This window comes from Pleuronectes platessa, chromosome 3, assembly GCF_947347685.1.
Source record: "Pleuronectes platessa chromosome 3, fPlePla1.1, whole genome shotgun sequence".
Taxonomy (NCBI): domain Eukaryota; kingdom Metazoa; phylum Chordata; class Actinopteri; order Pleuronectiformes; family Pleuronectidae; genus Pleuronectes; species Pleuronectes platessa.
The window spans coordinates 20,502,309-20,513,808 of NC_070628.1; the positions used below are offsets into that span (position 1 = coordinate 20,502,309).

An 11,500-nucleotide genomic window follows, 5' to 3' on the forward strand; every position below is an offset into this window, starting at 1 on the left:
GGCACTGAGCAACGACATGGTGAAAGCATTCGATTTAGACAGGGTCTCTCCTGAGTAGAAAGTATTGAAATGTCCCGAGGGTCAGTGAACAGGTAGGGGTGGGGCACGTGACAGTTCTAGGCCAATGGCTGTAGGGTTTTTTGGGATTGCAGGCTCTCATTGGCTGATGAGTTGGCGTATCAAGGGTGAATGATGAAGGGGAGTGAAGAATATAGTGGTGGATGATAGAAGTGTCGGAGTTACGAACAAGAAGTGTGTCGTGCTCGCTGGACTTTAATAAAGTTTCACAAAAGGGAGAAGTTTCCTGTCGTCTATACGCGAGGACGCTACAATATGAACGTGTTCACCGTTCAAATTCATTATTTGTCATGGAGTTGCGTTCAGTTCATCGTTCTAATGAACAATTTGATGATTGTACTGGATGAAAAGTAATTAAAATTCATCCTGAGTAAGAACATGAATGTCTTCATCAAAATCTTCATCTTGATCATAGACTGTATATAAAGATGGATGATGTGTCTGCACTGAAATGAAGCAAAAATTTCCCAGATGCGATCGCTGACATCTTGCCCACTTGGCACCTATGATCAGGGGATGGAGCTGCGGTATCGAGTTACCACTGATACATTACACACAGTCGACCAATCGTGAGTCAGTCCCAGCTGTCAATCATGGTGTTTCAGTGTGATAAGAACTACCTTAAATGATAGAAACCATCAAAATGTATTTGACGCGTACGTTCACATTTTAATTTGTTCCATGTTCCATCCAATAACATTGAGGATGCCAGGTTTATGACCTGTACTGCAGCCGGCCACCAGGGGGCGATCCAGGTGATTTGGCTTCACTTTTGCAGAGGCGTCATGTTGTCAATCTTTATTTACAGTCTATGGATTTTACAAACACACTGAATTGCCTCCAATACAGCTAAGCTGAAAAAAAACAAGCATGTCTGGTGAGGGTTTGCTCAAATTATGTAATGCAGAGTATGTGTTGTGTTTCATGGTTGGTTGTGTGTATGTGTGTGTGTTTGCGCAAATCCATGTGTAGTCTGTGTGACTCAGACTAATCCCTCCAGATCTCTCTGTCCTCCCCACCTCTATATTTACCTCACCCCTCTCTGAGATTAACCCTGGTGTTTTCTGCAAGTGCCTCGGCAGATCAATTGCCACTTCTCTACAGTTGAACCTGCTGGGGTTTACTAGAACCGGGCTCCACTCACACTATCGACTTTCTCAGTTCATTTCCTTGACGCTCCGCATCCTGGCTGTCAAACCACCTTGATAACAGAATGCAAAGGAATCATTATCACACTCTGAGGGCTAGAAGAGAGACATCGGCAATTAGCGAGACACATTAGTGCAGGAGAAGTTCGGAGGGCTCACTCGGAGCTCACATAAAACACATCTTCTTGTATCTCTTTCTTGTGTTTTTGTTCTTCCATTTGACCTACATGTCTGTCCTCGCTTCGCAATCCAATTTGTCCTCTTCATCCTTCGTTCACTCCCTCCCTTCTCCTCATTAAGTAATAAGATTGTTGCTGTTGAGCTGCAGTTTTAAGGCCTCCAGACACATACACACACACACACACACAGGAGCAGCAACCTTTGCCCCTGAGTTACAGCTCAGCCACACCTCCAGCGATCTATAATCTCCCTCAGTGGTTGACAGAGAGCAGTGTGAAGACAACACGGAGCCCGTGGTGAAGAGGCAGTGAGAGGTGTCACTTCGATAACACATTTTACTCAACGGAAGACGGCAGAAGAAAAGAAACAATGCAATGGCCTGAGAGAGAGAAGAAGCTCTGGATATCTTTCTTTACCTGTGGGAGTTGAGGAGTTTCAAGGTGAGGTATATTATTTGTGGTGTATTCAGCTGCCACAGCGCCGACACAGATTGATGGGCTGTTAAATTAGCCACTAACAAAACAAGGCAGCGTTGGTCGTAAATACATCTGGGGCAATCGATCAGCTTCAAAAAGTGAAGGGGATGATTGTGAAATAACGTCGCCAAATGTAGGATTTAATCACTGACCTTTCCAAGTCTTAAAGTAAATCCTCCTGTCTTTTTTTTTTCTCCAGTTAAGGTCCAAGCGCTGCTCAATTTCAAACATAATTCTCCTACATCAGCCTTGGAAGTTTCCGTCCAGAGCTGCGGTCTCAAATAGATCTGGCACAGCTCAGAGCCAGAGAGCCAAAACTAATTTGTGAGGTTATCGCTGTCAATTCTCGGCCTGCAGCGACTGCAGCGACAGTGAAATACAGGCTGGCCGAGACAGATAAAGCACATTTCTCAGCTGTTGAGGCCTGAACTTTATTTCTAAAGCTGAAATTTATTTTAGATGCAGTTTTTTTTGTCCGGACCATAAATCTCTTCTCGGTAAACACAGCCTCATAAAAGCCTTATTCATCCCGGTTAGCCGGTTGTTGCTGGGCTGCAGTGTTGTTGTTAGATTATGATTATTTTTGTATAGAAAAAAAACAACTGTATTCTATAAACTGGATGTCCTTCAGTCGGCTGCAACATCGATGAGTCACTGAGCAGCATCAGTGAATGGGAACATCAGGCCATATGTTTCGACTGAGATATAGAGATGGTGACATTTTTTGAGCTATTTCTTTATAATAATAATAATTATTATTATTATTATAAAAAATATTGTAATTATAAAAATTACACATTTCATTTATATAGTGCTTTTAATAATGATCAGTGGCATTTACATAGGATGTCATAGAGCAGATCACATTACGATCACACATTGAAATATAAGATACACGTAATTTGTAAGTAATGTTTAGAAGGTGGACAGTTCCGTGCAAGACTCTGATTCGTGTGGGTAAAGAGCTCTAGAGGGAGGGGGCAACTATGGAAAAGGGTCTGTAGCTGCCAAGTTCCCCAATTTCTTATCATTTAAATCAAATTCATGATAGTGGAGGGTTTTTGTTTGCTTGTGCTGCCTGGTCACTGTCAGACACATCTGACACAGTCCTGACGCAGCAGATAAGCTGTGCGTTGAATTAAAGTAGATTTTTTAGGAGGGTTTTCCAAACTTTAAATGGTAACATAGAGCACCAGACTAAAAAGCTGTATTTTGGTGTCCTCCCTGCAGAACGTTTCAAGCTTTGTTGTGACTACAGACATGGGTGGGTGGGGTCTGAAGTATGATGTTTTGCACCTGTAACAGAACCTCACAGATATTTCTTATCAATATTGTGGGCCAAATATAAAGTCAATACTTTAGTCCATCTCCCGAGGGTGAAAATACATAACAGTGTACGAGCATCTGAGAATTTCCTTAGGGAGTAGACATGGACACAGGCAATGAACAGCACTCGTCACGATAAACATTACCCTGCTCGCTGTACTGTAGCATGTGTATTTCCAGATTTGAACACCTCTTCTCTCCACAAAGGGCTTTCACCACTCCCCACTGCTTTCCTGTCATCATGGTGGACCTGTTCCTAAACCGAGTTCTGGTCGAGAACAACTGGGACCAGGATGAACTCAACACTGAGCGCGAAATCATCGGGATCCTGGAAAACCGCATCGTGCTGCTGTTCTTTGCCTCCTCCGAGTGCAAAAAGTGCCAGGAGTTTGTGCCTCTTCTGAATGACTTTTTCAAGAGGCTGAAGGATCCGGCCTACATTGAATACCCCAAACTGCTTGCACTCATCTTTGTCAGGTCTCTGTCTTTCCTTCTCTTTTTCTTATCTCTTTAATGCAGGGATGTAATTGCACTGTTTTGTAATTCATATGATTTCCGTTCCCCTGTCCTCTCTCTCTGCAGCATGGACCGATCAGAGGAGCTGCAGGAGAGGCTCCTCAAAGAGATGCACAAGAAGGTTCTGTTTCTGGCGTTTGAGGACCCGTACAGGAAGTAGGTGGATGCTTATCTACATTTATACATTTATAGTCAGTTGCCTAGCCAAGAAGGAACGATGACATGTTATAATGGTTCCCATCTGAAATGCATGCACTTTCTTTGTCTGTGTTTCAGGGAGCTGCAGGCCATGTTCAAGGTAAAGGAGGTTCCAACAGCCGTGGTCCTTCGTCCCGACGGCTCCGTCCTCTCCCCGAACGCTGTGCAGGACATCTGTCGTTTCGGCTCCGAATGCTTCAGTAACTGGCAGGAGTCGGCGGAGCTCGTCGAGAGAAGCTTCATGCTCAACGAGGAGTTCGACAACCTCAATCTGCGTAGTGCCACCGAACCCGTGAGGAGACTTAAGTACAAGACAGAGGAAGACAAGAGGAAAAAGAAATGGTGGAACTTGTGGGGCAAGGATAAGGACACATATAAGAAGGAAGATGAGAAGGATGAAGCGTGGGGTGACGAGAGAAAGGAGGGAAATAAAGGACCATGGAGGAGAAGATGAGAGAGGGTGAAAGAAAAAGATAGAAAGAGAAGAAACCTTTTGCATTGATCCTCTCTAGTAATTGTTTTACAGTACATCTTCAGGTCCTGCGTCCTGTGAAATTAATTTTTAGCCACTGATACTGCAGCTAATTCAAGAATTATATCCTCTGCCTGCAGTAGCACGTACAGCAGGATTTAAAAAAAAGCCCACTGAGCTCCTCTGTCATGTAATGGCATGAAGAAGCATAACATACTGTTACAGTGTGGTTGTACAGATCATACACAACGCTGAAAGGGAAAAGATCCAGCTGCTCGCTCTTGAGAAATAAGCCATGTTCCTGTTTCTACTGCTTCATATTGTATTCTTCATATTCTGATTATTATATTATTGATGTGTCTAAAATACGATCCAGTTTAGTCTTGTCAATTTGCCTATAATGTCTGAAGTTAGGTTTTCAGTCATTCGGTCAATGTTTTCAAACACAGAAACACACATGTTCATAACTTGTCTCTATGCAATTTCTTGCATTCACTTGAGAAAAATTATGCTGCCGTTTTTCTGAATGAATGAAGTGGGGGGAAGATGATGCTTCTAACAGCCAACAGAGGCAAAGATGAAAACAAACAAAAGAAAAGAAATATCTCTCCCGGTGAAAAAGTGGTGTCACCCACATCAGAAGACACCGTCAAAGTTGTCCAGAGAGTTGATGTCTTGCTCATGGTTAAGAAAACCATGTGATCTCTGCAGCAGAGATAATACATCACTTCCTGCCTCTGCCTGCTGCATCCAGCTGCTCCACCCCTCGCATGAATCCTGCGGAAGATCCGTTTCCCTATTGAATGCATCTGTGCAGAGAACCTCCTGCTGGGTTGTACAAACCAACATAGGGGTGAAAACACAACCTTTTTGGAGGAGGTAATAAAACTGGATCAAACTACGGAGGTGGGATATGCTTGCTCCAAGTGGACTAAATAAGAACTTCTCTTTTTGCGATCTCATTAATTCCATAAAATAAGAACTGATTATTTTTATGTTATTAAAATTGATCAGAATTCTGAGATAACTATCTACTAAATCTCATTAATTTAGCAGGTTTTAAAGTTAAAAAAAAATCTTAAGTGAGACATGCCCGGAACATACAATCACTGATATTTGTCAGAGAAAGCAATCACATAGACCAACTCAACTGTGCAACTCTCCAGATTTATTTGTGCTATTATTTTAATTTATTGTTTACCTTTTCGGACCCGGTAACTCATCTCATATAACTCCATCTCCAGATATGTCAGGCAACAGTTTCGACAACAACACCTTAAGTACAGATGACGATACACAGCTCTGGGCCCCTGCAGCTTCTGGATGTGTAAACTGAGAACTGTTTGCCAACACTTTGTCATAATACGTAACGACTGTGTGTTCCTCTGCTTTTCTTCTGTTTTAGCATTTTTAAGACCACAAGTGGGGAAAATAACAAAAGTTATTGCAGCTTTAAACTAAATATAGGTGCTGGCGCCTGCTGGTGTTTTAAAACTCACATTAATATTTTATTAAACACGTTATTATTATTTTTACAACTCTTTGTTAATCATGGTTTGTCTCCTGGGATTTTTATTTTGGTACTAAATAGTTAAATAAGTACAAGTTGTATTGTTCTTAAAAAAGGGAGAAATCTATTCTCTTTGCTGCTAACACAAACTGTGTCTGTATGTCACTGTCGTGGCTTTATGGCCAAACTATATAACCAGATATTCCCTGTAGTTCTGCTCCTCTATTACCTACTGAATAATAAAGGTCTCACTGTGGCTCACTTCATTAGCCCTTTTCTTTTTTCTCTTATTCTGTTATCTCTGTGGATTTCATTCACACGTATATGCTTGCTTAGGGCCCTCTCACACACACACACACACACACACACACACACTCACTGTGATCACTTCATATCCCTTGTCCCTCCGTCACCTTGTCTTTCAAACCCCTCCCGACCAGACAGAGGAGAGGGAGGTGGAGCGCGTGAGCGACACACAGGACGGAGGAGGGAGTGAAGAGCCACTGGCATCAAGGTGAAGGAGAGTGAGAGTGAGTCGATGAGTGAGTATGATTCGCACTGACAGGCGGTGAAATGACTCTATTGCGCCTCAAGAAGAGATGAGAAGAACAGAAACTTGAATGCTTTAATTTAATACTATAATTTAATGCTGGTCTCGTTTTTGCATTGGCTGCCTTGAGGAGGAGATAATATTTGTTCGAGGTCAGCAACTGTGAGGATAATCCGATTGAACAGTGGGAAAGATTATATGAGATTAACAGATGTAAATATGACTGCGTGGAAACATGCTGTCTTTATGCACTGACATGTTTGTATGGAAAACCCTCCAAACTGTAACTGGGCATTTTACTTTTTTTCCTTAATGGACCAATGAACATAAAGATGTTTATTTTCTGTTTGAATCTTCCCCTAAAGCCTCCCGAGCCTCAGTCCTCATCTCGGTTGACACTTCATCATGGTGGACCTGTTCATCGATCGGGTCCTGCTGAAGAACAACAAGGAACGTGATGAGCTGAACACAGAGCGTGAGATCATCATGGGCCTGCAGAACCGCATCCTGATGCTCTTCTTCGCCTCAGCTGCGTGTGATGGCTGCCAGCAGTTTGCTCTGACGCTCAGCGACTTCTTCAAACGGCTGACCGATGAATTCTACGTGGATCGCTCTGCTCAGCTGGTTCTCCTATACATCAGGTACATCACACACACACACACATATTACAATTAATTAAAGATAAAGCTTTGCAAGTTGTTTCTGGACGGTTTTTATCATATTGGGTGAAATGCTCTTCATATCCTGATATTACAGTTTTTCTCCATTGCTTTGGCTCATTTTACGAAACAGAAATGACATTCTCAAAACAACACGTGCAAACCTCCAAACCACTGGGCACTGGTTCACAACAGATTGGAATATCTCATTCCTTTAATCAAATTGCAATTGTATTAGCACATCCTTGCAATGACAAGTACAATTTCCAACAGCTTGCACAAATTTCAAATGATATAGCACACCTTTGCAAACGGTTAGGTACAATTGCCTTCAGTTAGCCCAATTACCAATTGAATATATATTGCTGGTGAAAACTGACTGTCGCTTCTCAGTCAAGTGGTTGTTCTCTGCAGAACATGTTGGCATAATTTCATTGTTTACATCATCACCTGCACAATAGTTCACTCTACTGTCAAAATCGTACAGGCACACAATACCATGAAAAACATCATGGTATATACTGTAATAAGGATATCTTGGATCATTGGCTTAATTTTCAGGTGCAACTAGAACTTTAGTAATCAAGGTTGAGTTTCACACATCTGATCACCAGTCACACAGTAAGTTTACAGTTTGTCTCAATTGCTTTGGCTCATTTCATGAAACAGAAATCACATTCTCAGAGCTCTAAGTGCAATTGGCAAAATAGCCCATATGGTTCAGCACAACTACATAGATCACCTTCAAAAGGTCATATCTCACTATGCCAAATTTTAGTTTTGATGTGCTTATTGTTTGAAAGTATATTGTGCTGTACACATTTTCTGTTACTGTAAGCACGATGTATGGTAATTACTGTAACAATTTCCATGGCAGTATGTGTTCGATAAAAATATTTTATGTGAAACCTTGAATAAATCTTTTTTCTGTTTGATACACATAATATTCTGGAAAGAAAACATCTACTGTAACCATTCAGTGACCATTCAAGGACTGAGCCAAGATTGAAATGTGCACATGAGGGATATTTCTATGGTCCACTGCCATACTGACTAAACATCTAAACATTTTGACCTGTAGTGTTTAAACAATGCCAAAGGGACTTTTCATTTTGGGGGCACTGACTATTTGTATCAGAAAAGGATTTAGTTTTGACTGATGAGTTAGCTGTTTTGGGAGAGATATGACCTTTTGCAGGTGTGCTATGGAGTTTTGCTGAACCATCTATGTTATTTTGAGAGATGAGCCACAGCAATCGAGAAGGAAATGTTCATTTTGGGGGCACTGACTATTTATATGAGAAAATGATTTGGTTTTGAAACTTGAGTTAACTGTTTTGGGTGAGACATGACCTTTTGAAGGTGATCTATGTAGTTGTGCTGAACCATATCGGCTATTTTGCCAATTGCACTTAGAGCTCTGAGAATGTCATTTCTGTTTCGTGAAATGAGCCAAAGCAATGGAGAAAAACTGTAAAAACAAAGTCGTCTGTGGCCCTCGCAGGATTGTAATAAACACGACCAATCATTTCAGTCGGAACACATCAAATGATTGGCTGGCACACCTGTCTGTCACTAACCGACCTGCCTGCCTGTGGTTCACTGCACAGGAGGGGAGTCTTCAGCCGGAGACACCACTAAAATAGAGACAAAAGTCACAAGTTAGGAAGTGAGTCTCGTAAATGTTGCCTCTAGCGGTTTTCAGGCAGTGCACGTTCATTTTTTTTGGGGGCGCCGTACCTTTAACAAGAGGGATGATGGGAGGGGCTGGGATGTATCGGTTGCCGTGTAGCCTGCACTTGCCATCTTTTCCATGATTACCAACCCTAACTTTAATGTTCTTCCCTCCCAAAACCTTACATTGTTCACATTGTGAACATCATTTTAAAATAACCCTGATATCAATTAAATCCTTTGTGTGTGTGTGTGTGTTTGTTAGTGTGTGTGTGTGTGTGTGTGTGTGTTTATGTACAATTATGTTGGCAATGTCATGCATTTATACAGTAGGTGTGTTTGTGAAACCATAATCTTAATCTGTTGTCTCAAATGATGCCAGAATATCCTCACTTGTGATATGTTGTTCCAATCTTCTCAGTCGTGCCTTCTCATCTGTTCATAACTTTGTCAGAACAAAATGTCCTCATAACAGCAGAACAAACATAAAGACATTGACCTTTAAAGAGATCTTTTAAATGAATTTTAAAAACCCATCCAGATCTCCTAGCAAAGTGATTATTCTGTCATCCTTCAGTTTGGACGATTCTGAGGAGAAGCAAGAGAGCTTCCTCAAAGAGCTGCCCAAGAAGTGCCTGTTCCTGGCCTATGAGGACCCCTACAGGAGGTGTGTGAGACTGGCCCTTCAGTTGTGTGCACAACCTGCTGATGGATGATTGTAATGCAAATATACCACGCTGTTTTAATCCATCAGCTCTTTGGCGACATGTATGCCAGAATGTGTGTGTGTGTCCACAGGGAACTGGAGGCCATGTTTAACGTGGAAGAGCTGCCCACAGTGGTGGTGCTGCGGCCTGACTGCTCCATCCTCGCCGCCAACGCAGTGGAGGAGATCCTGGGCCTCGGCCTGCACTGCTTCCGCAACTGGCAGGAGGCAGCGGAGCTCATCGACAGGAACTTCATGATGAGTGAAGACTTCGAGGGGAAGTCCATGCGCAGCTTGAGCGACCCGTTGAGGAGACTCAAATACAAGGTGGAAGATGAGAAGAAGAAAAAGAAGAAGAGGAAGAAGAGGAAGAAGGGCAGAGGTTGGGGTGAAGGCGGAGAGGCGGAGGTGGATGGAGAAGAGGAAGGAGGAGGAAGAGGAGGGGGGTCATGGTGATGGAGAAGAAGAGCAAGAGGGCGAGACTTTGGAACAGTTGCCACGATTAGCAAAAGCTACGTAACTATAATGTTCCTGGTGCTGCTAATGTAACGCAACAAAACCCTCTTCACAAAGGAAAATCAGACATTCATTAAAAAGTAGATTAACTGATGTTAATTGTGATTGGTCTCGACAGCTAGCACACCTCACATATGAGTGGCTATGGATACACTGACTGCCAATAAAAAGTAATGTACCACACTGATGGAGCAATAAATGCTGCTGCCTCAGCTCGAATCCGGAAAGTCTTTGAATTCTGCCCAGAACACAGTCAGGGCAAGGTTATGTCCGGGCCAAGTCCATTACGACTTGTTTTATTACACCAAGGAGTCTATTGCGACCATTTCTCCATTTTCCAAGACAAGGCTCTGATTTGTATTTTTTATAAAAGTTGATCTATTTCTTAATTTTTTTACATGATTCTTTGTGGCATCAAATCAAAACATGCCAAACACAATCGGAAATCAATGAATTAATCGGCACCATTCAGATCATTTTGTTTTATTGAGTGTTTGTTGTTGAAAGTCATCCTGCACTTTACAGACTGAACACGAGAAGCAATCAGAGCTATTCAAGGAGTTGCGAGTGAAATGATGGAAAAACTGGCTTTCATACATAATCAGTGATTTCCTTGAACTGACTGTGACTCATCGTCTTTTGCACCAAAGACCGTGTCTAGCCTTTCCACACTTCTTCATACGGAAACTCTACTGATGATGCATTTCTATGTGATCAGTCAGAATTTTCTTATGCAACATATCCACTAGCAACGACCACGCCCCAGCAATGAGTTTTTCAAAGGTTTCAATGAATTGATGTGGGCATGGGGATGAGGTAGAAGGATGGGGGGAAGAGAGTATTGATGAGGGAAGGAAGATGAATAGTAAGGATGAGCAGAGGAAAGGATGAAGTAGGATGATAAATGGATATGGGTAGGGGTGAGGGAAGGAGGACGAATGGATGTGGGTATGGATGAGAGAAGGAGGATGAAGGGATGACAATTCTGATTAGGGAAGGAGGATGAAGGGATGAGAGAACAGGATGAAGGGATGATAGTACCGATGAGGGAAGGAGGGTGAAGGGGTGAAGGGGTGAATGGATGAAGGGAAGGCAAAGGGTTGGTCGAAGAATCTGAGACAAACGAAGGGTGATGGGTTGACCGGGTCGGCTTGAAAGGGGATTAGAGGTGAGTGCTCCTGAACCTAAAGTTACCTTCATTTCCTGGTAGAGCGCAAGAGGGAAGGTTGTGATCTGAACCTTAAGAACACTTTATGCTACACACCACTACAACCATCAGTGTGCGTCTTTCTATTGCTGGAGTAATGAGTGTAATGGTTGTAGAGCAGATGTGGGTGAGAATGCAACCTGCATGCAGACGGATGATGACGCCGGCGTGTCACCGGGTGTGATGGAGGTGTGACCGGCTGATCGGTGGGTTCGGTGAGCTTCATAGATGACAGTGATGGGATGATTGATGTTGAAGCGTGCTGTGTCGTAGGCCGACTGACA

At 42.6% G+C, this 11,500-nt stretch overlaps 2 protein-coding genes across 2 annotated transcripts; both read left to right on the plus strand.

The window, feature by feature from the left end:
• The first annotated feature begins 3,443 nt into the window (after window positions 1–3,443).
• Window positions 3,444–4,376, plus strand: LOC128437352 (nucleoredoxin-like protein 1). Its single transcript, XM_053419464.1, has 3 exons — window positions 3,444–3,685; window positions 3,791–3,880; window positions 4,001–4,376. Exons 1-3 carry the CDS (start codon window positions 3,450–3,452, stop codon window positions 4,374–4,376), a joined length of 702 nt encoding a protein of 233 aa, XP_053275439.1. The 5' UTR covers window positions 3,444–3,449.
• A 2,483-nt stretch (window positions 4,377–6,859) lies between these two features.
• LOC128437185 (nucleoredoxin-like protein 1) lies at window positions 6,860–9,949 on the plus strand. The gene is made up of 3 exons (XM_053419240.1): window positions 6,860–7,095; window positions 9,365–9,454; window positions 9,586–9,949. Exons 1-3 carry the CDS (start codon window positions 6,860–6,862, stop codon window positions 9,947–9,949), a joined length of 690 nt encoding a protein of 229 aa, XP_053275215.1.
• Window positions 9,950–11,500: the final 1,551 nt, after the last annotated feature.

Coding starts and splice junctions, on each gene's coding strand:
- LOC128437185 (XM_053419240.1), top strand. CDS start 6,860: ATGGTGGACCTGTTCATCGATCGGGTCCTGCTGAAGAACAACAAGGAA. Junction 7,096..9,364: donor CTGGTTCTCCTATACATCAG/GTACATCACACA, acceptor GTCATCCTTCAG/TTTGGACGATTCTGAGGAGA. Junction 9,455..9,585: donor TATGAGGACCCCTACAGGAG/GTGTGTGAGACT, acceptor GTGTGTCCACAG/GGAACTGGAGGCCATGTTTA.
- LOC128437352 (XM_053419464.1), top strand. CDS start 3,450: ATGGTGGACCTGTTCCTAAACCGAGTTCTGGTCGAGAACAACTGGGAC. Junction 3,686..3,790: donor CTTGCACTCATCTTTGTCAG/GTCTCTGTCTTT, acceptor CTCTCTCTGCAG/CATGGACCGATCAGAGGAGC. Junction 3,881..4,000: donor TTTGAGGACCCGTACAGGAA/GTAGGTGGATGC, acceptor TCTGTGTTTCAG/GGAGCTGCAGGCCATGTTCA.